This window comes from Carassius gibelio, chromosome B3 (genome assembly GCF_023724105.1).
Source record: "Carassius gibelio isolate Cgi1373 ecotype wild population from Czech Republic chromosome B3, carGib1.2-hapl.c, whole genome shotgun sequence".
In the NCBI taxonomy this organism is placed as follows: domain Eukaryota; kingdom Metazoa; phylum Chordata; class Actinopteri; order Cypriniformes; family Cyprinidae; genus Carassius; species Carassius gibelio.
In genome coordinates, this window is record NC_068398.1 from 55,314,345 (window position 1) to 55,340,887 (window position 26,543).

The 26,543-nt window shown below is 35.7% G+C and overlaps 3 protein-coding genes across 6 annotated transcripts; all 3 read left to right on the forward strand.

Annotated features, from left to right (window-relative positions):
* Positions 1–492: 492 nt before the first annotated feature.
* LOC127952792 (RING finger protein 225-like) lies at positions 493–4,426 on the forward strand. Its single transcript, XM_052551553.1, has 2 exons — positions 493–834; positions 3,071–4,426. Exon 2 carries the CDS (start codon positions 3,131–3,133, stop codon positions 4,058–4,060), a length of 930 nt encoding a protein of 309 aa, XP_052407513.1. The 5' UTR covers positions 493–834; positions 3,071–3,130; the 3' UTR covers positions 4,061–4,426.
* Positions 4,427–7,415: 2,989 nt separating this feature from the next.
* Positions 7,416–11,112, forward strand: LOC127953782 (alpha-1,3-mannosyl-glycoprotein 2-beta-N-acetylglucosaminyltransferase-like). Of its 2 annotated transcripts, none has more exons than XM_052553072.1 (3): positions 7,416–7,666; positions 8,523–9,466; positions 9,990–11,112. In XM_052553072.1, the coding sequence occupies exons 2-3, from the start codon at positions 8,807–8,809 to the stop codon at positions 10,686–10,688; spliced, it is 1,359 nt and encodes a 452-aa protein (XP_052409032.1). In that variant the 5' UTR covers positions 7,416–7,666; positions 8,523–8,806; the 3' UTR covers positions 10,689–11,112. The 2 variants fall into 2 exon arrangements, with proteins under 2 accessions (XP_052409032.1, XP_052409035.1); XM_052553075.1 differs by having other exon boundaries at positions 7,656–7,804.
* Positions 11,113–11,923: 811 nt separating this feature from the next.
* Positions 11,924–19,965, forward strand: LOC127953783 (SH3 domain-binding protein 5-like). 3 transcript variants are annotated; one of them, XM_052553078.1, is made up of 7 exons: positions 11,924–12,069; positions 12,307–12,586; positions 13,167–13,229; positions 13,636–13,764; positions 13,955–14,113; positions 16,802–16,975; positions 18,364–19,965. In XM_052553078.1, the coding sequence occupies exons 2-7, from the start codon at positions 12,362–12,364 to the stop codon at positions 18,928–18,930; spliced, it is 1,317 nt and encodes a 438-aa protein (XP_052409038.1). In that variant the 5' UTR covers positions 11,924–12,069; positions 12,307–12,361; the 3' UTR covers positions 18,931–19,965. The 3 variants fall into 3 exon arrangements, with proteins under 3 accessions (XP_052409038.1, XP_052409036.1, XP_052409037.1); XM_052553076.1 differs by having other exon boundaries at positions 11,940–12,099; XM_052553077.1 differs by having other exon boundaries at positions 11,996–12,099; positions 12,190–12,586.
* The last annotated feature ends 6,578 nt before the right edge of the window (positions 19,966–26,543 follow it).

The window sequence follows — 26,543 nt, forward strand, 5'->3', positions numbered from 1 at the left end:
AAGTCTGGAAATCTGATGCAGCCGTGTCTATTTTGCATACAGTTTATCTTATCATCTAAAGTTGCTCTCGTGTCTCATTTCTCTTTCTCACGAATCAGTAATGGCATCAGTGTGTTGACAACAGCACTTAATACAAGATAAAGGTACAGGTATGACGGGTATAAAGTAATTTACAACAACAAAAGGTATGAGCCTTTATCATCAATACATGCATAAAATGTTCACATGCTGGAATGGGAGAGTGCTTCCTCCTCACTTATCAGGCATTGTGTATGTGAGAGAGAAAGAGAAAGTGACTTTCTGAGATCTCCATAAACTTCCCTATTGTTCCCATCTAAATGGTAAATATTTCCAGTTATATGTAGAGGAGTAGGAAAAATGTGGACTTATCATTTGTAACAAACAACCTAGCAACATCCATGAAGCCCTTGCATCATGTATGTGATTTTTGCATGGACAAACATGACTCGCATAGATATTTAGAGCATTGCTATCCACACTTGTTTGATTCAGTTGCATTCAAGGTCAGCAGAGATGTTGAAAAAAATAAAACACCGGTCAGTGGATTCCTCACATTCAAACTCGAGGCGTTCCAAATAGCACCTGAGCGAGTTCAACAGGTATGACGGTCAAAGGAAAGAGGGAGGATTGTGCAAAGAGGTGGAGACCAATTGCTTATGTTAACTAACAGATTAGTCTCAGAAAGGATTGAGGTAGACAGAAAGGACTGGATTGCACTCCTCTAATGCTGCTTTACTGAATGCACACCTAGTCTGGAATATGTGCTTCTGGAGCCAGGCGAACATCTGGGTTCAACTGCTCTTCAGCTCATAGGTATTGCATGTTTTTAGAAACATTTTTTTTTTTTTTCACTTTAAAAGAATCACTTTTCATTTTGAAGGATGTGATCTGAAATTATTAGTCTGTATATGCAAATATAGAGTAATAATTAGTAAGTTTAAAAATGCAGGTAAAATAAAAAGGGCTTGATGTCACATATGGCTGTATTTAAACAAAGTTTGAGTCAACTTTGAGTCCTGTTACACAAATATGCCCTCTGGTAGTTGTTTTGTAAGTTTTAGTTTGAATCATTCTTGAGAATTCTCTCCTACAAATTAAAATTCCCAAATCATATTTGTTTGCATATATTGTCACGTTTTTCATTATGTTATTTTTTTTTTTTATCCTGTTTAAAAAGCTTTTAATAGGCTGCTTTATTCTATTATTTAAATGAGAAAACTTGGCCTTTCGGTGTGTTCAATTAATTATATCTTTAAAAAATTAAAATCATTAAAAGTTGTGTTCTTAAAAGTAATTGACTTTCAAAAACAAAACCTTCAGTGTGACAACTAGCCCCGGTGTCGCCTGTAAATGTAGGGTGTGTTACTGTCCAAATAGTGACAGGTCTCAACTGACTTTATCTGGTTTGTGCTAAATATGTGGGTGTGTGCCTTCAATTTAGGAAGTCATTTAGTCCAAAATATATGAATTATACCAATGCTCTGAAAAAGAACATGTACTGTACGTGGCTCAATTAGTTGATGCACCTGAAAACATGTTTTGATAAAGGCAGATATTTATTTAACATTTTGGACTATTTGATTCCAGAATAACTAAATTGAACTTAGATTTGACATATATTACAAGTCATATAAAATAATCATTCATACTTGTTTACTAGACATTCCTATTTCGTGACTTTTGTGACCTGACTCAGCGTTAAAGCTTAACCATAAGCATACAGAATGAAACTGGGATCTGTACCCTGTTGGAAACCTTGATATTCAGGTTTACATTCCTGTACAGCGAGACTTCAGAGTTTAGGTCAAACCCTCTTTTGGGATTTTGAAACTAAGTCTGGGTTAATCTGTCCATTTGAAAGGCAGTAAGCACTGAAACTATACAGTGCTAGCAACAGGTGATTAGAAACTACCTCATAATATTCATGCACTTTGCACAGTAACATGTTTTCACACAAAGCAAGTAGTTTCAGCATAAGAGGAAGTTAAAAATGTCACGAGTATTATTTTTGTTAAGTACAAATTGACCAGGCAAAACCCCCCACAGATGGATAAACAGGTTGTGCACTCAGTTCATGTTCATTCAGTGTTATCAACCTCATAAACATGCAAATAAGAACAGGAGCCTGAGGTTTACAAATCTACAGTGTGTTAATTCCTAACCCAAGATTACTTATGAACAGTGTAAAACATGGAACAAGATAACTCAAAATTGTCAACCCTGCGTATGAAATAATAGTCCGACAAATCTGTTTCTTTGAAGAGCTTGTTAAAACTTTATACAAAATAAAAAAATAAATATTTGCATGTGTGTTTTTGTTGAGTATCATATTTGATAGAACATTGTTAAAAATAGAAACAAAACAGGTTTTTCAGCAAAGTTTTGATCATACTGATAATTCAGAGTTTAAGAATTCCCCTGGGTTAAAGATTTCAAATATAAAAGATGACCGTTGAGGCAAACTTAAAGCCATGCAAGGCCTATAATGGAATAAAAAGAAAAACAAGCAATAACCAGTGTATTTACTGACTAAACTGCTGTTCTCGTCACACTTGACTGCTAATGGTACAATTTAGTTTAGAGTCTCCACCCTGGAGTTACATAGCTGTATGCTTTACTGACCTGAATTTGTTCTGTCCAACTTTACATACACAAGCTCTTAAAGGTCATGTCACACTCATAAGTTCCAGAGCAGTAATGAAATCTGTTTTGAATACCGTTGATTGTACTAGGTTATTTATCGAGATTATTCTATGAAGAGCCTTTAACATCCATGGAAACGTTCCATTGCACAAAAGGTACTTCATTGTGTAAAAGGGTCCTTTAAACTAGTTCTTTTAAGAACTGTTCAATAAAGTTTCTTTATTGGCATCAATGGTTCCATGAAAATCATTTAACATCCATGAAAACTTTCCATTGCACTAAAGGTTCTTCGGATTATTCAATGGTTCTTTTAAGAACTGAAAGGTTTTTTGGGAACCCAAAATGGTTGTTCTAAAGTATGGAGTGTATTTGTGACCTAGACTGATTTCTCCATCTTCCCCCACAGGCTTCTCTGTTCAACACTTCTCTTATTTCTTAATCTGTTCCTCTGGATCTAAGGATCTACATGATGAGTGATGGCAAAGAGAAACCCCATGGCAGCAAAAAAGGGCCCAACGTCAAGCCGAAGCTTGACAGCAAGGGCAGCTTCAACCTGGGAGCTTCAGCGCAAAGACAGAGACAGAAGTCTCTTAGGAGAAGTCGCAGCAATGAAGCAGAAAACCGGCGTCGAGAAAGTAGCCGAGGTAGAGAACAGGGCAAGAAAGAGGGAGGAAAGCATCAACGGGGTCGCAGCGAGGAGGGAAGGAGGCAAGACCGCGACCCTGAGTCTGGACACCACAAGACCGAGCAACCCAGAGATGACCTGCAGGACACAGAGTGCATTGTGTGCTTCTGCAGCTTCGACAACGTCTTCAAAGCTCCAAAGTTACTTTCCTGCGGACACACGTTCTGCTTGGAATGCCTGGCGCGCATCAACGTGAATTCTGAAGAGATCAAGACGTTGTCTTGTCCGATCTGTCGGGAGCTGACGGAAATCCGACACGGCCGAGATCTACCACAGTTGGGAAATAACGAAGACATCTTCCGCAAACTTCCGGCTGAGATGCAGCGGGCGCTTTCGGTGCGATTTAAACGCAGCAAGGGCAAACTCATTCTCAAGAATCCTCCACCAAACAGCTCTGTTAGGACCTCCTTAAATTTGCCGGTGTTGAAGAAGAAAGAGGAGCAGGCCGGCGGTAACCCGCTTGGAGTCATGGAGGAAGGTCTCGGCCAGGCAACTATGATCGATGTGGGAAGGCCGCCAAGCAGGATGAGGGGTCGCATGAGAAGGATAATGTATTCCAATCAGTGCTATTATGCCGTTGTTGCAGCCATCATCACAATCACTGTGGCGTTAATGCTGGTGGGAATCTTCACCTTTGTGGTGATGCCCTTTATGAATAGCAGACCAATTAGACCATTACAGAACCAAACTTCTCCAGATACTACGCCTTGAGAGATGAGGAGACTGACAGCGCTAAGGAAGGATGATTGGTAAAGCAAAACAAGCAATTCTTGGTGGAGCCTGTTACATTGAACACAACAGCATTTATTTTGCTTTTGTGCAAGACGCTTCAGACAGGCTCGATAGGAATGAACTGGAAAAACTTGAACATATGATGCACTGAAGTCTATTGAGCACAGACATATTTTACACAAACTGAGACATTGTTTTGTAAAGGTCTTTAAGAACAAGAGGCAACAATGACGTCTGTTCTGACCAGTGATCCAGTGATGAACTGTATTTTCCAAAGTATAAATTAATGGAAATAAAAAAAGTATATATATATATATATATATATATATATATATATATATATATATATATATATATATATATATATATATATATATATATATATATATGTATATATATATATATATATATATATATATATATATATATAAATTTAAAGGGCTGGATAATATTAAATAATAATATCATCATACAATATACTATGCCATTTGATTTCATGAAGAATTCTGTATTTTCATGTATTTCTTATCTATATGGTTTGTGGTATTGATGCTAAAGGACAAAAATGTGACAACTCACCAATGCAAATCACCTCAGTCTAAAAATGTGCACTGCAACAGTTATGTAAGCTCTTAAATGTTATTTCTTGTGTTAGAAATAAATTTATGAGTAACAGATACTTCTTTGACATATGCTGCATATAATGTAAATAATGTAATCTGATATAATTATAGTTCTATACATTCATTTTTTTCTCTTGCACAAATGGGAAGAGGCCAAAGTGGAAAATAATAAATGGTTGAGACTGTTCTCTGTCTGAGTGACATAATATGCCTACAATTACAACTTCAGTCAGAAAATATCTACAAGTATAAGAATAAACTTAAATTTGATGTTGTCAGTGGCTTCATAATTTCATAGACAGACACGTGACTTACAAGTCACCTTAATTAAATGAAGCACAAACATTTCACAAGTGCCTGGGAACAGCTATATCAGCAGGACTTAAATATCATAAATAGGGGTAAAACTAGTAAAGGCATATAACACTTTTTTCATTTTTCCATATACACATAAGGACAGACCGGCAGATGTGTTGCAGGTCTGCTCTGATAGCAGGGTTAAAACAATTTTCAAATGCAAATACTGAGAATGCAAGTAACCTAACTTGCGTAGTTTGAATAAATATGGTAGAAAACATTTCCTATTTATTTATTAATATCTATGCCATGCATCCAGACAAACTTGCACATTTTGGACAATATAAGACAAATCATTGTTGGGGACTATGGATACTATTCTTACATTATTTAGCCCAATGTTTGGTTCACGTGTCAGACTGGTTCTGCCAAATTGTCAGTTTCCCTATCCAGTCATTAAGCAGTCCTGTTACACATTAATCACCAGGTATCCATCTAAAAGAGAGCTCAAATGCCCTCCAGTGTACATTCTGTACAATGCAGACATTTACAAGTTACAAGAAATCTCATTTTGCTTTCAGTATTTTTTTTAAATGCAGGCCTACTTATCCATTTCTCCCCCATTCTATCCATTTTCCTCCTCTTTATCCTCTGCAGGGTCACAAGAAGATGACCCATACTAGTGTCAAAATATAGCATATGTTCAGGTCAATATTTGGGACATTATGTCCTCATAACTGTTGCAAGGCACATGTTTATTTATACAACATATCTGTCAGCCTGTCAAGATCATGTGCATTGTTTTAATATAGGTTAGCGGCTATGTTTTTTGCTCTTTTTAATTTTGTTTTATATATTTTATTTATTTGTTCTGCTAAATTAAGATATGATTATTGATATACTCTTTGTTCATTTTTTTCTTTCTTTCTCTAAATAAAAGACACGAAAAAGCTCTCGAAATGTCAGGTAGCCAGAAACGGAGCTATTGTAGAACTGGACCATTGACAAATCGTCAATATTGTTACTAAATGTACATTTCATATAAATATTGTGAAAAAAAAAAACATGTTAGTTTAAAATATCCTAAACATATTTTGGTGTTTGACCTGTGTCCAATAATATGAGGAAAGTAAAACAGGTGAACAAGAAGCTGCCTCCAGCGGTAGTGGATGGGCTCGGGATGACATCTGGAGACTTGGTTAAAACTACAGTTATGTAAACTTGTTGTTTTCTCTAGGCTTATTGTGGATTTTAAGGAATATGCTTATAGTCTATATTTCACAACCGCAGTGTCAGAGTGAGGAAGGAAACAGTCACTTGGAATAGGCTGGAACCAGCTTCATCCGGATGTAAGTTGTTGCTAATGTGGTTTTAAAAGGTCACAAGAAGGCTTTTTTTTTTTTTTTTTTTTTGCCTGTAATTCTGTACAAACTAAATGATCCTCCACATTTAAATACTTACACATTTTATACAGCCACACTAATAGGCTACACGTAGGCCTAGTTAATTTCCAACTTTAACATCTCCAGGTAATAAATGATGAAATTCAATTCAAAACTAATAATAAAGGATGATTTTCCTGTATAAAAGTACATAAATTATAGCAGCCTATTTATTTTGAGTCAGAAATTGGCACGCACCAATGTGTAATTTATATCGGCTATATTAGAATAACAAAAATGCTTCTTTTGTTTTTTCTAGTGTGATAAGTTGTGGATGTGTCAAATGTAGGCCTATTTCTGAACATCATGAGGATCAACCTAAGAAACTGGAAGGAGCTGAACCTGGGGAATGAGTCTTCTGCTGAAGACAATGTGGATCACATGCACTTCACACAAATGCACTTTCATAGATGGATGGATGGATGGATAGATTAAATTAAAATTCAATTAAATTTATGCAGATCTATCTATCTGTCTGTCTGTCTGTGCATACTTGATTTCTATTTGCGTGTCAGGAGTTAATCCTATAATCCTACAAAAATCTTGAACACCAAGATTTGAATGCATTTTAACAGAGGAGTGGGATTTATTAATTAGCATGACTCCTCCAGGCTTAGAAAAATCTAAATTAAGGTGAAATCCAGACATACAATCACCATGGGGAAATTTTATAATTAATAAGTTCATAAATTCTCATTTATGTAAGGCACTAGCACATGGCTGTTCTAAGTGAGGAGGACACCTGTTTTCCACCTCTGTAACAAGATCCTCGTCAGAGACCCTGCTAATACATTTCGCGGGATCAGCATAAACCCCCTGAGGCCTAACAGTGCCGTATATCCAGAGGTCGAACCCCTATCTCGAACCGTTCACCTGCTATCAACACAAATGAAATGTGTTTTATGTACACGTATCTCTTCTTTAATTAAGGTAAGCACAGCTCCTTGTAAGTGACGGGAGGGGGAGGGACTTCCTAAAAATGACGCCACCCGGAAGTCCAGTTCTCTTGCATTCTTGAGCGAAGCTTGAAGGGTGTACGCGTTGGCAGGAAGTTTATTGTGCTTTAAATTAAGAATTATCAGCGTCTATTCCACATCAGATTCAAATAAATTACTAGGTTTAGTTGACATGGGACATAATCTTTAAAGCGACGGAAGTATGAATACATTGGCTGACTAAAGAAGACGGGAAACATGTCAGAGTATGAGTGCGCGTTGACTCATGTAAGTCAGATATGTTTGCATATTTGTTTTTACACATCCTGGTTTTGTTTGAACTTAGCTCTCATATATGATGAACAGACCGGTTTAGTCTCTCACTGTTTAACAGTTGTGGCTGAGGAAGGGCTGGAAGAGCTACAGGTGAGATTATTGATCGACAGAAGGATCAGCGTTTCCATATTCGCTCGTACAATACAGTGTATTTCTGACTACTAACCCTAACCCTAGTTAATAATAAAAATTAAAAAAAAAGTTACTTGAAATAACAAATGATAACTGATTTTATTTTTATGTTTTATTTTCGCTATTTGCCAAGGCAACAGTTCTCATTCTGTTAGTTTAACTTGATGCACTAAAAGAACTGAAATTGAAACTTGAATAAAAAATGATTACAAACCATATAGACACACAGAACATTCTAGTAAAACAACAGGAATACACAACAAACAAACAAAACACAACAAATGTCTGAAATCTTTAAAATGAAAATGAATAACTGCAATACTGTCTCAATTATTTTAAAATAACACTGACGTGTGTTCCTTACTACATTGTGTACAAGATGGACATGGTTGTCTAAATGAAGTGCATTAAAACTTCAAGTGTTTTGCATTAGACATTAAAAAGTACAAATCCACTCAAATTATGGACTTGTTAAATGCAAAAGAAGTGTATTTGTTTTCCATTCTAATCTTGTAAAATTGAATGGGAATGTGATTCAAAGGTGATAAATATTTAAGTTTTCTTCTCAGGTGTTTGATTGTAAAACAAATCAATTTAATTTTAATTCAGGACTGTTGGCTACATGTATGTGATCTTTTTCTCTGCTTAATATCTGGTAATCTTTCTTATTTTACAGGCTATGCTGAAAGTCACTGTGCCACTTTGGACAGAATTGTCTATATCAGAATCCTGAAACCTGGAATATGTCTTATTTTCACCTTCTGGCAGTTTAATGTTACATATTGCTTCTACTATTGTGAGTGCTGGCTGAAAAATATCATGCAAAGCATGTGAAAAAAAAAATTCTAATATACACACCACGTTTCTCGCACATCCTTCCGTCAAACCTTCCTGTCCTACAAGCCCACTTCATGTCCATTTCTTCTTTCCTGAATCCTCTGTCCTATCCCACATCAGGCCATGCTACGCAAGAGAAGTCCTCTTATCATTTGTGGTGCTTTCATATTTGTAGCCTGGAACTTTATTCTTATTTTTGTCCTCATGAGACGCCCTTCCACCCAAGTGGCTCTTGACAGCCCAGATGAACCTGGTAACTTGGGAGACGGAGCAGGAGAAGGCCAGTTTGGAAATATTATGAACGAGGTGGTGCGTGTAGCTAATGAATTTGAAGCTGAACTTGAATCGCAGAAGAAGATCCTATTGCAAATCCAGAACCACTGGGCGGTTTGGGAGAACAAAGGCGGTGTGACAGCTGCTAAGCCAAAATCACAAGCCGAGCATTCAGCTCCAGTGGTCATCCCTATTTTGGTCATTGCCTGTAATCGTGTGACGGTGAAACGCTGCATTGACAAGCTCATTGAGCACAGACCTTCGGCTGAACTTTATCCAATCATAGTGAGCCAGGACTGTGGACATGCTGAAACATCTGATGTGATCGCCTCGTACGGCAGTCAGCTGACCCATATCAAACAGCCGGATCTCTCTGATATATCAGTACCTCCACAGCATAAGAAGTTCCAAGGTTACTACAAAATCTCCCGGCATTACCGGTGGGCGCTCAACCAGGTTTTCAACACCTTTTCATACTCCTCGGTTGTTGTTGTGGAGGATGATTTGGAGGTAACTTCACTTGAATTAATTATAAGAAGAGTTAATCCAAGATACATAAGAAGAAATGTATCTTTCTTTATCTATCTTTTTAGAGTATCCATCTCTGTGTGTGTGTGTGTTTTGCATATAAAAGGATTTAAAATAATCATAACAGATGATTTAAGAAATAAAATAAAAAGTAAATAAAGGAAGCTGTAAAGACAAAAATTATTTAAAATATATTTAAAAAGTTAATCCAAATATGATGCATATGTAAAATATGAAAAAATAAAGAGATATGATTTCAAAATCATTTTTAAAATAATTTTCTATACAAAGAAAAGTAAAAATGTGCCCTATGATCATCATCACTTTGTGTGGTTTTATGATTGTATAACATGATTAAGACATACAATTGACAATAAAAAGAGTAAAAATGAAAGATAAATAGACAGATTGATTGATTTCGGGTAAGTTATTCATAAAAAAAAAAGATGTCACATTTTTATGTGAATTTTATTTTGTTGATGGCATGTTTGATCTCTTTCACCAGGTGGCTCCTGATTTTTTTGAGTACTTCAGAGCACTTCATCCAGTTTTAAAATCAGACCCGACCCTGTGGTGTGTGTCTGCCTGGAATGACAATGGCAGGGAAGGATTTGTGGACCCTGGAAAAGCGAGCCTGTTGTACAGGACAGATTTCTTCCCAGGCTTGGGCTGGATGCTCATAAAGGACCTCTGGGCAGAGATTGAGCCAAAGTGGCCAGCTTCATTTTGGGACGACTGGATGCGCCACCCCGATCAACGCAGAGGCAGGTCCTGCATCAGACCCGAAATTTCCAGAACTTTAACGTTTGGTCGGAAGGGTGTGAGTTTGGGGCAATTTTACGACAAGTACCTACGCTTTATCAAGCTGAATTCCGAATTTGTGCCTTTTACGAAAATGGACCTTTCTTATTTAGAAAAGAAGAAATATGATGAGAGCTTTGAGAAGGAGGTTTACGATGCTCAAGTTGTCACCATGGAGGATTTGCAAAGTGGGAAACTGTCTGGGTCTGGTCCGTATCGGGTTCAGTATTCCAGTCCAGCCAGTTTTAAAACAATGGCTCGCAATCTCGGTGTGATGGAAGACCTGAAGTCAGGAGTCCCACGAGCAGGGTATAGAGGTGTAGTTAGTTTCCTTTCACGTGGAAAGAGGGTCTATTTAGCGCCACCTGCTGGTTGGAGTCAGTATGATCCGAGCTGGAGTTGAGGTAGGCTATGCCTACAACACATGGAAAATTATATTACTTATTATATGTTACCATCATTCCCTTCACAGAGAGTAATTGTCTTAAAATGTCACTGTGTTGATTTTATGATGGAAAAACCTCTAGTTGGGGTTTCAGGATGATACCAAAGATCATACCATTAAATGAACACTCAGATTTTTGCCTCAGGTTTCATTATTTGTCAGAATTAAATGGATTTATGTGAGAACTTTGTCACGTAAGATGCACCATTAAACGGACAGGTAAAACCTAAATCTTATGCTGACCAGCTATACATGTTTTTTAAGAAAGTATACTTGTTCAGGAACTAAAAATGAGAGTAAATATGTTTAAAAATAACACTTATTTTTTCTACTACTGTGAATACTGATCTAAGTGCCTATAAATGTAGAAATGTTTGATTCACCTTTGTGTACTGTCTTTATTAAGGTGTGTGTATGGTGCATGGCATAGTGTTTGGAATATGTTAGGAAAAATCATTTGATACGATTATGTTTTGTGTTTTACTTATATATTGGGATGTTTTGAAGAGGAATATATATATATATATATATATATATATATATATATATATATATACATATTTTTTTTTTTTTTTTGACTCGTTTCTTGCTTATTTAAATAATGCTAATAAAAATAATACACTATCAAAACAATTGTTATTATTCACATCATTTAGATGTATTAATTCAGCAAAATCACAGAAGGAAAACATGCAATTTATAATAAATCAACAATCGTTATTGGGCTTTCAAATGAGGAAAAACAAGTATTTACAATAACAACTATAACAGTAATAATATGTTTCAATTCAGTGCTAAACAAACAGCATAATTTACATATAAAAATACATCCATATAAAGAAAACACTTATATAGAGGGTTAAGGAAAGAGAAATTAAAGACTGCAGTTGTTAGTTTTACTTTTCCATTTTGCAAATAAAATTGTTTTGTTAGCAATACAATTAAGAGAGTCATTAAACAGAGTAAACTCGTTTTGCTTTTTTGTATGAAATTGACATAACTTTTTTTATTGCACTTGTACAAACATACAAAAACAGGGAAGCGAGACATAAATACACTCCAACAAGAAGCAATCATAAAATGAAATAAAAGTACAAACATATTCTGGATTTGCATGTCAAATTATAGTAACCAATTATTATTATTAGCCAGACAAAACGAGTCATTACGTGCGTCACCAAAGGCTCCCACGCTGTGACGTTACACGAATGTTACACAACGTCAACTACAGGAGCTCAGAAAGTCCTAAAGGGTTTGGTTTCGCGTTTTCTATTTACCTCACTCGTGTATCACGTTCCTGGTTATTGAATGGCGGAGGGTGTGCAAAGCTAGCCATGGGGTAAATCTGAAGCAAATCAATGGACCTTTGGTGATTATTTGTCATGTTATCTTTATATTATTCAGTTTACGTTTCATGGCACTAACTAATCAACCCGCTTTATTTATTTGCTGATAACAGTATGTTACGTTAGCGAGTAGGCTAACAGACTACCACAGAAATGAATGAGGGGAAAGACTTTTAAAATAAAGACATGTAAGTTGAGGTTACTTCTCTGTCTCGATTCCGATCTGGCAGTTTAAGCTTTGTTCATCTTCAACATTTGATGTCGGATATACGACGAGGCCTTTAAATGGATCCAGCGGTTTCGCGTGAAAGTCCTGCGGGGTCAGGAGAACCTTCAGCGGAGGAGAGAGGAGGAAATCAGCCGGAGGAGGTAACGGAGGATAGCAGAGAAGCTGATGGGGAATCAGAGGAGACCGAGGTGGAAGGTAAAGACTCGGAGAGATCTAAAAGTCAAGATGAAGACTCAATTCATGAAAAACTCACCGAGGAGGAATTAGATCCAAGAATCCAGGTAACGTTACATTGAAATCCAGGCAACACGTTTTATTTAGTAAGATTTAACACGACACCGTTGAAGTAAAAATATAAACTATTTTGATATATACAGAAGTAGAAGACTATTAAATGTCTGGTAAAAACCTAATTAATAAATGATTAACACATTTTAGAATCCTCAACAGTTTTGTGGTTCATGAACATTGTTATGAATGTAACATTGGCTTTTCTTAGTATTTGTATGTGCACGATTCTTTACCTATTACTTGTTTCATTACTTGAATCATACATTATTTCATATTCTTTGAAAAATCTGAAATGTCTTGTATCTTATTTTATGTCACAACCTTGGTGCCTAAATTCTGAACTTATGCACTTTGGGCATGAATATTATATAATATTGTAATAATAAATAATAATAATGTTAGTTATGATGAATTTCACCAAAGGCTTTTTCATGGAATTTATTATAATCTTAGTTACTCTTCAGTTTCTGGATCACCCTTATTTTGGATTGAACCTGCATCATTAAGGTAGCCGTCCAGATCATTTTACATTATTCAGCTATGACCTGCGGTGTCTGTTTCTGTGTCTAGGAGGAACTGGAGCGTCTGAATGAGGCCAGTGTGGAGATCAACAAAATGGAACTGGAACTGCAAGTATGTGAATGTTCAGAAAGCTTTTTGGAATTTTTTTTTCTTCACTACCCTTAAGGCCTTTTGGGACTGCTTTTTTTTTTTAAGCATATACTAATTATTATGACTTATTGTCATTTAATTTTAACGTTTGTTATTTGTTGTGATGTCATTTATTATTTTTTAATGTCTATATAATTTGTATTAGTTTTTATTTTGACTTTAGTTTTAGCACAACAAGTTAAATTAGTTTTAGATAACTATAATAACATTACTCCCACCGCATATAATGCAGATAAGATGAGGCTCTCTCTCTTAGGTCTTCTTGCTTGAAGCACACAGCCAGACCCTTCATTTTATCATAAATATGAATTATGAATTAGGAGTGGTATGCGCAGTTTGCGTAAAAAGTTTCTGTTTGTGTTGTCAGGAGGTTCGGTCCAGCCATAGGAGGATAATGAATGAATCTGTGCTTAAACTCAAGGCGAAAAGTTCAGAACTGGGGTCCTGCATCGAGAAGGCCAGGCCATATTACGAGGCACGAAGAAAAGCAAAAGAGGTGGAAGAACACGAAAAACACTTATAATTAATATCAACAATTAAAATCATTTAGTTGTGGAAAATGGCTGTTTTATGCCTTAACTTCATATTGTATTTTTGCATGTTTCTCTAAGGCTACTATCAGAAACTTCCCCTTATGAAATCCTGTTGTCTCTTAAATGCATTATGATTGGTTTCACCCATTTTAGGCCCAGCAGGAGACCCAGAAAGCTGCACTCAGCTTTGAGAGAGCCGTGTCCATGCACTCGGCTGCTCGCGAGATGGTCCACGTGGCTGAACAGGGCCTCACTGCAGTCAAGACACTGGATCCAACCTGGCAAGAGATGTTGAATCACGCTACCTCAAAGGTGTGCCAATCTTCTCTCCAGCGAATCTTATCAAGTTAAATGTCTCTGAATTTGAACTTTTTTTTTTTTTTTTGATCAAATCATGCAACAGATTTTGTTTAATTAGTCACTATGGCTGTATCTACAGGGCTCCAGACTGCGACCAATTGGTCGCATTTTGCGACCAAATTTTGAGAGTGTGCGACTGAATTTTACATCCAGTTGCACATGTGCGACCAGTAGATTTGCACACGCACGCACGCAAACACACACACACACTTGCACACATACTAATGAGACGCGAGCACATTGAACACATTGAGTGATGCCTGTCTGTGAAGCGGCAAATGCGTGTGAGAAGAATAGGGAATGGCCACTGTAAGTGGCTAAAATGTGTGGAGGGGGAGGGGCCTAGAGATAATTCAGCGCGCGTAAACATCTGTGGGAAGGAAACAGAGACAAATATCTTCACAACCTGATATGTGCGTGCGTCTGAGCTATGAGCAAGCGAACTATTGATTCGTTCTTCCGACCTGCGGCTAGTGTACCAGTGCCAGAGTCTACAGTGTCACCGTCAGATGATGATTCAGAGTCAGAGGTTGGTGTGACGAAAAAAGTCTGCACCAGGGCCGGCCCGCAAATGCTAAAGGGCGCCACTCATCTATAGGGGTGCCAGAATGAGTGAACTAGTGAATTTTTTTTTTTACATTTTTTTTTTTTATAATAGGCTACTATTTAAAAAACATTAATTCGAAATACTTCCAAATAAAGCAAAAAAAAAATAAAAATAAAATCTGGCTCTTCAATCTTCCCCCGCCCATCGAGTGCTTGAAGTGCGTCAGAAACAGAGCGCGCGCATGATCAGTTGTTGGTAATTTGTTGTGTAGCGTGCCCGACGCCGCATCCAATGTAGACAGCACTGCTTTTGTTAACAAAAAGCTCGTAGAAACGGGCCTGGCAGCTCACGCCAGTTCTAGACACGGTGAAAGTTTCCTGATTGTGACGGAAGGCCGAATTTACATGACACATTATAAATGAGCATAGTCTGCGATAGATACAGTGCCAAAAAGAAGAGAAGAGGATAAAGACAGAGGTAAAGAGATGTAGTGAAAGAACAATTTATTGCATAGGAGTAAGATACTATAATTTCATGGCAGTTATTTTTACCTTAAACTTAATGTTAGCAGTTGATCTGAGTCCCCAGACTGTGATTTTGTACAATCATGTCATTTTTAAGACATATTTTTTATTATCACTTTTTTATTAATGTTTTACTCTACAGTTGTGCAGTTTTGGGGGGATACAGTACAGGCCAAAGTTTGGAAACATTACTATTTTTAATGTTTTTGAAAGAAGTTTCTTCTGCTCATCAAGCCTGCATTTATTTGATCAAAAATGCAGAAAAAATTTAATATTGTGATATATTATTACAATTTAAAATAATTTGTTTTCAATTTATTATACTTTAAATTATAATTTATATCTGTGATGCAAAGCTGAATTTTCAGCATCATTACTCCATTCTTCAGTGTCACATGTGACATCCAATCTATCACATGATCCTTTAGAAATCATTCTAATATGATGATTTATTATGAGTGTTGGAAACAGTTCTGCTGTAATGTGTGTGTGTGTGTGTGTGTGTGTGTGTGTGTGTGTGTATATGCTAAATCATGAACACAATGACAGGGTGAAATGGGCTGTGATGCATGGGGCGCCAGGTAAAATCTTGCCTAGGGCAGCAAATTGGTTAGGGCCGGCCCTGGTCCACACTCACCATTTTCGAGAAGACGGGCTGTAAGAATTCAGATGGCTGAGGTACTACAAGCATTAGAACTACCTTTCACCAATTACAAAAGCCAGCTCGACCTTCAAAGGAAGAATGGCTTAAAACTTAACGAAACATACAACAACGATACAGCATGCACACAAACTTTTTTACTAAGCAAATTTTTTATTCTGAGTGTATGGAATTTTGTTTACTATTTGTACTGTCATGACAGCGATGGTGCTGTCAGTTTATATTGTTGTTGCATCTTCAAAAGTGCAGAATAAAATGTGACACTGAATTTGAAACAGCACATTGTAATTTCTGCATCTATTATTAAAGTATTTATTAGTAATACAGTGGAAATTAGTAGATTTGGTTAGCATGTTGATTTACGGTGTGCGCCCCTAAATTTTCTGGTTGTGCCCCTAAAATTTTCAGTTGGGGGCCACTGTGCTCCTAGTGAAAAAAGTTAGTCTGGAGCCCTGATCTAAATGATTAAAATACAGTAAAAATATTGTGAATATTTTTGCAATTTAACATAAATGATTCTAAATTAATCATTCTTATATGCTGATTTTTAGGGAAACAATTCTAATTCTCATCAGTGTTGAAAACACTTTAGTAACATTATAAATGTCTTTAGCCACTCTTGACAGTACTGATAATTGAATGTAGCCTTGCTAAATAAGTATTAATTTCTTTCAAAAAATGTATCTTTCTGACCCCAACAGTACGTTCATATATGTATATACAGTATGCTGCACAAACAAAAGCCTGTGTGAATTTTGTACACTAATGCACCAATAACCCCCCACCATATGACTCATAGGATGTGCAGTTAAAAAATATTTTTCTGTTTATGTATCCACACTGAATATATTTTGCACATACACACTGCATTGCTTTAAGCATGTCATAAATGACTTGAAACTGTGCAGGTGAACGAGGCGGAGGAGGAGCGCATGAAGAGCGAACGGGAGCACATGCGTGTCACCCAGCTGTGTCAGGAGGCCGAAGCCCGCGTACAGGAGCTACAGAAATCACTGAAGAGATCCATCGTCAAGTCCAAGTCTTATTTTGAGCTCAAGGTTCAGTTCAATGACATTCTAGAGGTATGTTGAGATGTTATTACACTTGCGTTTTTTTCATACACCAAGTATGAAAAATATGGCCACTTACTTAAATTAAAGAAATTATTTAACCAGAAGTGAAAATCCTGTCATCATTTACTCAACCCTCATGTCGTTGCAAACCCATATTACTTTATTTTAGGCAGAATTTTTTATTCATTTTTATTACATAGTATGAACATGAATGGAGACTCCAAAAGTCAGGTCCCTGCAGATCTTTATATTCAGTTTGATCAGATGTAATGCTGTAAAGTCTTAAAATAAATTCTTAGTTATCCATTTAAGAGGTCTTAAATTTGAGACCGAAATTGTGATATGGCCTAATGTGATTATTACACTTCAAAGGGATATGATTGCATTAAATAAATGTGAGAGTTTTACTCTCAAAGTAAAAACAAGGTGCCGTAGTGCATTCTGTAAGCTTGGGGTTTCAGAGTAATTCACAATTTATGAATACCATGCATGCGATTGCCTATGATCTACTGTTGATGAATTATTTACTTTATGGAATTAATATTATAATTAGTGCTGCAAAACTATTTATCACGATTAATTGCCTCCAAAATAAAAGTTTTTGTTTATGTAAACACAGTACACATACATATATTATTTATTATGTATACACACTCAATCAGTATATGTTTTGAAAATATTCACCTATATATTATATTACATTATATTATATGTTCTATATAAATGTAGTTAATTTGTAAGCATAACCTTATTTTTTCTTAAATATATACATGCATTTGTTTGTATTTATAAATTGATAATAATTTGAACGAGCAGCTGGAAGTATTAGAAAAGCATAAACGTTTAAAAAAAAGAGTTTCAGTATGTTTCGGGTTTGATTGTGTGTATATATATATATATATATATATATATATATATATATATATATATAGAAAAGTCACACATTATGCCAAAAAGTATTTTTTACTGTATATTATTGGTATTTTGGATGCATAATAAGCTGTATGTGGGATTTAATTCAATATAAATTGTGACTTTTCTTCTCATTATTTTTTATTTATTTTTTGTGCATGTCTTAAAAAGTCTTAAAATTAATGTATAATAAATTGCTTTTACCCTAGAAAATGACCACAAAAAAAAAAAATCCTTCCATAGAACGAATCCATATAACTTTAGCGCTGTATTCCCTAAAACAATTTTTTCTCTAATAGAGGAACAGACTTTTTTTTTTTTTAAACAAATTTTAAGTATACACTGAAAATATTCCCTTCTTCCACAGCTCAATATGAAGGCGAGTGAATTATGACCAATTATTTTTTTTTTTCGATGAACTGTTTAGATTCTCATTTACAGTTAAAATGTCTTGAGCTCAACATGGTCAAAACCTGTTTTTGCAGGAGCACAAGTCAAAAATTTTACTGTTAGAGGAGCGTATTTCCCAAGCCAAGTTAAACTACTCCAGCACCCTGCGCCACCTGGAGCAAATCAGTGAGGAGATTCATGCCCAGAGAGAGCAGGTCCAACCAAAGGATGGACCAATCAATACGTGCGGTGGGCGGAGCCCTCCTGTAGGAGCAGAGACAGTCAGCAGCACAGGCACTGAAGGCGGAGCCTGCGGAGGTTACCCGAGACCAAACGATTGGGTGGATGTAAAAGAGAGCATGGCTAATGCCAGAGAGTGGGTGGAGACACATAAGAACTCCAGGTGGGTGGACATGGGAAGAGCAGACGTGACACGAGCTGCTTCTGACTCTCTCTCCATCGTCAGCCTCCAGACCATCATCTCTGATCTCCAAAAGTGTGATTCAGTCGATCACCTGGGCCGCCTCAGCAGTGACTTCAGTCTCTCAGGGGAAGAAGGGGAGAGAGACGGGCTGGAGAATGACAACAAGCGAGTGAGGCACAAAACCACAGAGATTTCAGAGGAGTACCTCAAACAACACATAAGAAGTGTCAGTTTATGAGTGCATCGTTGAATAATGCTCATGTTTCATCATTTTTAAGCTTGTTTTTTTGACTGACAGAGTAAATCATTTTTATTTATTGTTGAGCTTTTTTGAAAAGGAGTAAGACCAAAAGGAAATTCTTATATATATCTTTAATTGTAATTTTTTTTTGAGAGTGAGTGAGAGAGAGAGGTTTTTTACTGTTCGGTATTTCAAAACAAGTGGTAAAAGATGGACAATATTTTTAAGGGTAGCAACCCGGCAGTTGGATTAACCTAATCCCAATTCCTATAATGTATTTCTGTTTCATCCTAATGTTTTTCTATGCAAATGTAAAAAAAAAAAAATGTGTCTTATAGCATTCTTATTATAATCTCTATAGCTGACATGATCAAATAAGGCTGTTTTGCTTTATATTTTTCAAATTTTACTGACCACTGATGAGCTTTAGTTCGCTTACTGACATAATCACACTATTTGCCATTAATCATTAGCTAATTTTAGGCTTTAAAATGCTACTGTTATGTTTCTTAATTTAAAATGTATTTTATTTTTTACATAAGTCCCATGCTGACTTTGAAATTGTGGTTTACAAAAAGTGCTTTGTTCCCAAGTGTTATATGCATGCATGAGGTTTGATTTATGTTAGTCTTGTTTGCATTAGTGCATTCTGGCCTTTTCATCTGAAGAAACATTTATTCCAGCCGAAATACAGGTTTTGTGTAGTTTGAGAGAAGTCTTGTTTCTCAATCGCAGGGTTTTTTAAAATACCTGCCACTGAACATTTGATGTTTTGCTGTTTATGACAATCACTTTTCTAAGTTTCAGAATTAATTTTAATTTCATGCATTTTCAGGTGTTTTTGAAAGCTGTTTTCCTCATTTTTTGAGAGGCTATGTTCATTCAGTGTGCTTTATACATCTTTGCTAACCCTCAGTGTGAGCATTGGATGTTGATATTATTGTCTTTATCAATAGTGTTCTGTATGAAGATGTGCACAGTGGTGACATTTGGGACGTCTGATGGAACAATAAATATGCATGTATAAATTCATATTATTCTGAGTTTTTTTTGTGTTTTTCAAAACAATTTAAGACATTAATCATGTGTTCAGATTAGCATAGCGTAAATATTTTATTTAATTTTTGCTTAATATAGACCAGGCTAACATGTTTAATAATATTTTTCAATCATAAAAAAAGCACATAAGACCACATTTAAAAACATGTATATAAAAAATGTTTGTATTTATTTTTTTAGAAATGAAAAAAAAAAAAAAAAATTGGCTGTTTGTGCCCATTTCTTGAGTGGAGATCTGACATGGAAGGGGAAAAAATACTATATACATTTTTTTTCTTATATATATATATATATATATATATATATATATATATATATATATATATACAAAATATTGCTTTGTCTCTGTTCATCCAGGCTGATATTAAAAGGAAAAAAAACTCAAATGTCCAGGGCTGAGGCACTGACCTGTGCCTCTGTGTTATCCAGGTGTTAAATTCGATTCAGGATGTATCTGTCGGCAAATGTCGCTCCTGATATTAATAAATTGCCACCATCAAAACAGGCTTAGATCTGCAAGGGCAGAGCGCTTTCTCCTCAGATATGAAAGTTAAGCTCCAGCGGATGACTGAAATACGACACTTTGACTGTAATTTATTCTCTCTGAAGTCATCCCTGCACTCTTTCTCTGGCAACTTGTACCATCCCGTCAGATTTTACACAGCATCTGCTACCTTCCTGACTCCTGAGCTATTTAGATTCTGAAAAAGAGAGACAAAAATATTTCACATGGTGCGCCTGCAGAATTCTCTTCCTTGCCCTGGTCTGTGTGCAGTCTGATTGTAGCCTTGAGAACTATACCATATATCATAGATTGTTATAATATGATTTGTTCCTTACTAATTTAAATAACTTTCAAAAACACCAGTAATGCTTCGGAGAGCAGATTTTTTTTAATTTTTTTTTTAGGTGGAAACAACAGCTGTTCAACATTTTGTTTTCATTTGTAATAACTTATCTTGCGGTTTCAGGATGAGTTTCTCATATTAAAATAATTAGTTACTACCACTTCATGCAACTTCAACATTTATTATAGACAGGGTTCTAGTCTAGTCTGATGCTCACAGCTTTTTGTTTATTTTTTTATTCTTTGTTTTAGTCCAAAAAAAAACCTGTATTTGAACTATAAAGGTTTGTGTGTGTTTGTGTTTACAGTTTAGTGTGTTAAAACATTCCCCCTTCCCCACTCAGGTATTGGATTTATTTGTGCATGTCTTAAAAGGGTCTTAAAAGGATTTAAATTTGATTCAAAAACCCTGCAGATACCATGCATAGACCATGAGATCATGCACATAATATTAAATAAAGATAACAATTTGCACAGAACTGAACTTAAATAGTACATTAGAGTTAACTGTTTGTTGCAATGATGTCAGATTTGACATTTTCAAGGCTACTGGACATTTAAAATTCAGACGAGACATTTTCTTAACTAAGTTGTCTTCATTCTGCTAACACCTCATTTTTTTACAGTGAGCAGTTGCCTCGAAAATAGACTCTTCGAAAGGATTCATCTCTTCTCAATTATTAAAGAGCAAAGTATAAATAGACGACTGTGCACATAACGAATAGCTTAGAGGAAGAGGAGACAATCCTGGAGGAAGGGAAAACTGATCTAAAATGTTTATATAACTATGTGCATATGTGTTAGCACATATATATAGTCACTCTGTAAAGCACTTTGTAAACAATGTGTTTAAAAGGTGTTCTATAAATAAATATTATTATATTGTAGGATTTTCATATAGAGGGCAAATGTGACTAAGAATTAGAAACAGAAAAAGAAATGTGCTTTATTGCATATGTTTGTGAATAAAATCTACACTTAAGATTATTAAACCTGAACAATATTTTTTCTTTATATATACGTGTGTTTGTGTGTGTGTGATTAACTGGAACTTGTTGTCATCAATTATATAACACATTGTAATTAAAATGAGAGCGAATAAAAAATATGGTAAGTAACCTTTAAGGATATTAAACAAAATTCAAAATAAATGCATCAATAAATAAATAATATATAAGAAAGAGGGGGAAAATACAAATTGAGTATATAAATAATTATATTGTGCACTTGGCTCAGAAGATGACTCGTGATGAAAGGATGAAAAGACGTAGGCTGCGTTCCCTCATTACGTCACAAGTAAGAGAGACTGAGGAGGGAGTGGAAAAAAGAGGGAAGGAAGGAGGAAGGATGAGAGCTATGAAGATAATGTTTCTCTATGTAGCCTGTGATTTACACCTGCGATGATCTAAAGCAAAGCAATACAGACCCTTCTCTAAAAGCCATAAAGCAGTCCTCTAATGTGATGCACAGATTTGCACAATCAAAGCGACATCGCGCTTATATCGGGTGGATGTAATAATTAAACGTGAACGGATATTGTGTTTGTTTTATCGGGTCGGTCCTGCTGGAGCTGCACCGGGCCTTTACTGTGAGTAAATCACTTTTGCGTGATGTCTGCGCTTGTTAGAGTTTCGTTTGTGTTTTGCATGGGTTTAACATGATGAAGTAGCTCGCAGCTGTTTTATCCTGTACATCTGACAGATATCGTGTGTTTAAAGCAAGCCCGTTGTAATATGATTTGCACGGGACACAAAACTTCACAAACAGCGCGCTCAAAGCAGACATGTTAATATGGAAACTTTAAGGAAACAGTCTCCCCGACAGCATATATTTTTAGACTAGAGAACGTCACATTGTATGTAATATTATACAGCAGAGAGCGTTATTAAGAATAAAGCAGCAGTGATGCTAATGCATCTTTATTCGGTACCGCGGAAGACTTGTCCATGGTGCTGAAACGTTCCTCAAACGGGACCTTAACCTCTCAACATCCATCAACCGAGCCAACATCACTTTCAAACCGTTGTAGAGGTGTGTATGTTACTGCTTGATATCTCAACTATAACATAGCGTCACAATAAGGATAATCAGATGACTTTATGTTTGTGTAACAATGCAAACCGTTATTTATCGTTTTATAGAATCAAATTGACAATTAAGTAAGTGAAAATGTAATGTCAAAATAATTAAAAAGCTGTTGATATTGCAGAGGGTGTCAATATGATTCACGTCAGTGAAATTAAGATTAAAACAGTAAAGAGAAGACGCATAAATGAGGTAATCATATGAAAATATCATAATTTAGCGTATTTTTACGTTTTTTTTCAGGAACAAGAAAAATAAGTTTCTTAATATAAATCCTAACAACTGTTTAAAAATAAGAAAGCCTCTTAATGGTGTCATATTCAGTTCAGCTTCTATGTTTTTTTGTTTGGAATTTGTTTAGAATTTATAAAGAAAAACAAGAGGGGCCTAATGAAAATTCAGTATTTATAAAAAAAAAAAATTTACAATAAAACATCTGTCATTAACTGGTGAAGATTTTATTTTAATACATTGAACAAATTTTCATAAATTCAACAAGGCATAAATAATAGCTACTAATAACCAAAGAAGAATAAACAACTCAAACATAAATGGAGTCCAAATAAAAACACCAGCATTTGAGCTTATTTTTACACTTTTTTTTTCAAAAATGTTTAAAAGGGACTGGAACCTCCATCTACTTCCTAGAAATGAACACTCATTCAATCAGCTGCCACATTTATATAAAGTTTTCATGCAATTTTTACTGTGTTTAATAGCTAAAATAGGATCAATTATGATAATCGAAAAAGCTAAAAATGTATGTGCATTGCAAACCAATCGCTGTTAGTGCATCCTGTTGGTTTGGATTACTGTAATCTGTGAAGTGTTGTCCTCGTCTGCTGTGCCGTACTGAATTAATGAGGTGGAGTGCTGTAGAGACGTGTTTAAAGTTTAACTGATCCCTCTGATCCTCACCTCCCCGAATCATCTCCTGTCGCTCCCTACTGTGAGCCTGGAGAAAATCCCAGTCCCTACAGTCTTCCCTCTCTAGCTGTCACTTCCTCTTTTATCTATGTATCTGTCATCTATCTGTCTGTCTGTCTGATGTATCAAGTAACCTTGACCTCTAGGTTCAAGTGTATTCAATACAGAAGGGAATATTGATGAAAATACTCTGTTCAATGCTTTGTCCTCCTGAAATGTCTTTGTAAGAAGCTGTATATGTGTGTGTTAGACCCTTGTGCTTCTGTTTATTTTGCATGCTCATGTTTGACCCACCCTGGATGTGCTTTTCCACTCTAAGAGTGGTTGAGGGAAAGCTCATAAAATCTTTATAGTGCAGGGACGGCAAAATGCCTCCATGTTGTACCAATCCTCCTCCTCCAAAACCGTGTGTTGTGTAATTAAATCAGACAGCAGGTTATTATTTTGTTTAACATATTTGCATGCCAACGAGTTCACGTCGAGCCACGAGCAGCTTAATTGCTTTGAAACGAGCGTGAATTGTGACCTGCTGAAATCAAACATATTATTAGTAATTTCTCTGTCTCTCTCTCATTCTTGTTCAGATGCAGTAATGGAGCAGCTATTATTTCTTGTAATTTTCTACTTGCTTCCTACTCTCATCTTGTCCATACATAATTCAACGACCGGAGGTAATGTGTGTGTGTGTGGATGATGTCTGGTCCGTGCATGTTGAATTTACACCATAGAATGTCTAAAGTGGCCCACCTCTGTTGCTTTGTGAGATTAGAGGGCATTCTGTTTAGATTCTGTAAACTGAGTTTCATGGATTTCAAACAGTGATCTGCCCTCAGTCCTCAGGGGATCATGTTCAGCCGGAACTATAGAAGGAAAAAAATGGATTGCCATGTCAGTTCTCCTTTTTCAATGTGAAAGCAATATATAGCCTACACAATCTTGATGAATCAAAGCGAATCAGTGTCACAGTTCAGCTTGTAGGTTTGCCAGCCTCTTGTAAGATGTAAAACAAATGTCTGTAATTTCGTTTTTATATGTGGGAACAATTTGACATAAAAATGATAATAAATCGCACAGGACCAAAAATAATTAATAATGAATTGAATGTGAAGTTTTGAACACAATTATTTTATTTGTTAAACTTTTCTTAAAATTATTTCTAATTCTAGAAAGTAATTATAGAAGGGACTATTTGTGAAAATGCAGGTTACAGTACATAGTTATGCCAGTAGGTGGCAACAAGTGACTGTATTTATAAATGAGTGAGTCAACGAATCATTGATTTAACCAATTCGTTCAACAAAATTGATTAATTCAGTAACATAACAAGCGACGTTATGAGTGTGTCATTGAATCGATTTAACCAATTTATTCAACAAAATTAGGGATGCACCCAATATTCGGCATCTGAAATAAGCGAAAAGACCGAATAATATGTACCGAACAGTGACTAATGTGATCAAATAGAGGCACGCACTAATGCAAAATACATGTCAGAAGTGTGACAGTTTTTTAAACTATCAAAGAAAGACGCACAGACAGTGAGAGACTGTTTAGTGCTGGATCACGTCTCTGATAAGAAGAAGATGTGGCCAATGCTGGTGGTTAGGTTACGGTATGATGATTGAAACTGCGAGATGGCCTCAAAAATTGGTAAATAAACTGCAGAATGTTATATTTTCTAATGCATGCACAAATTGCATGGATGCTGGATGAGCTCACGGCACAAGGGTTCAAAATCCAAAGCGTGAGGAGTTCATCAGATGATAATCAGATGCTCAATACGTTTTTGTGATTTTTTTTAAAAAAGGCATGAGAAAATGTGGTATGCGCGAATCATTTATGCATTTGCATGCTGTTATCAACAAAAAAGAAGCAGTGAGATCTTCCTGTGGGTGTCTTCCAAAATAAAAGCAGAGATAAAGCAACAACTCCATCGACATTCACAAATGACAGTATTGTAATTTTACTATCATTCTGTAAAATAAAATAAAAACGTAAGACAATAAAAATGATAGTGAAAATTACCCTACAACAGCTCTATTAATACAGTTATTATAACATTCCCACAGTGTTCAAATCGAGATCTGTAATATATTCTAATGTTTTAAAAGAAGTCTTTTAGGCTGCCTTTATTTGTACAGTAAAAAAATACAAGCCTGATTCAAGTTTCAAAAATGGCAACAAAAAAAAATGTCTGCTAATGTAAAAAAAAAAGTTCAGTGTAAAGTAAATATTTTTTAATTGTAGTTTTGTAATTGATTTTTTAATTTGAAAAGCAGGACAAAACAGTAAAAAGGACATTTTGCCAGTTTAATTAATGCAATGGTGAATGGCAAAATAGGCCTACATGGGGGGAAATGTAAAAAAACGTGTTCGGTATTTAGTATTTGGCCTTCGACCCAGTGTTTCATTTTGTTAGGTTTCAGCCAAGAATTTTCACTTCGGTGCATCCCTAAATGAAGTGGACTAATGCAGGAATGTAACAAGTGTGCTATGAATGTGTCATTGAGTCACTGAATAATTGATTTAACCAATTCATTCAACAAAACTGATTAATTCAGGAACGTAACAATGTTATAAGTGAGTCACTGAATCACTGATTTAACCAATTTAAGAAATCTGATTCATTCAGGAATGTAACGAGTAATGTTATAAGTGAGTCACTGAATCATTGAAAGGGCAGTTGTGAACA

Excerpts from the sequence above, each read along its gene's own strand:
- LOC127952792 (XM_052551553.1), top strand. The coding sequence starts at position 3,131 with ATGATGAGTGATGGCAAAGAGAAACCCCATGGCAGCAAAAAAGGGCCC.
- LOC127953782 (XM_052553072.1), top strand. The coding sequence starts at position 8,807 with ATGCTACGCAAGAGAAGTCCTCTTATCATTTGTGGTGCTTTCATATTT. Across the intron at positions 9,467-9,989 it reads TTGTGGAGGATGATTTGGAG|GTGGCTCCTGATTTTTTTGA; the intron begins GTAACTTCACTT and ends CTCTTTCACCAG.
- LOC127953783 (XM_052553078.1), top strand. The coding sequence starts at position 12,362 with ATGGATCCAGCGGTTTCGCGTGAAAGTCCTGCGGGGTCAGGAGAACCT. Across the intron at positions 13,230-13,635 it reads AAATGGAACTGGAACTGCAA|GAGGTTCGGTCCAGCCATAG; the intron begins GTATGTGAATGT and ends TTGTGTTGTCAG. Across the intron at positions 13,765-13,954 it reads CACGAAGAAAAGCAAAAGAG|GCCCAGCAGGAGACCCAGAA; the intron begins GTGGAAGAACAC and ends CACCCATTTTAG.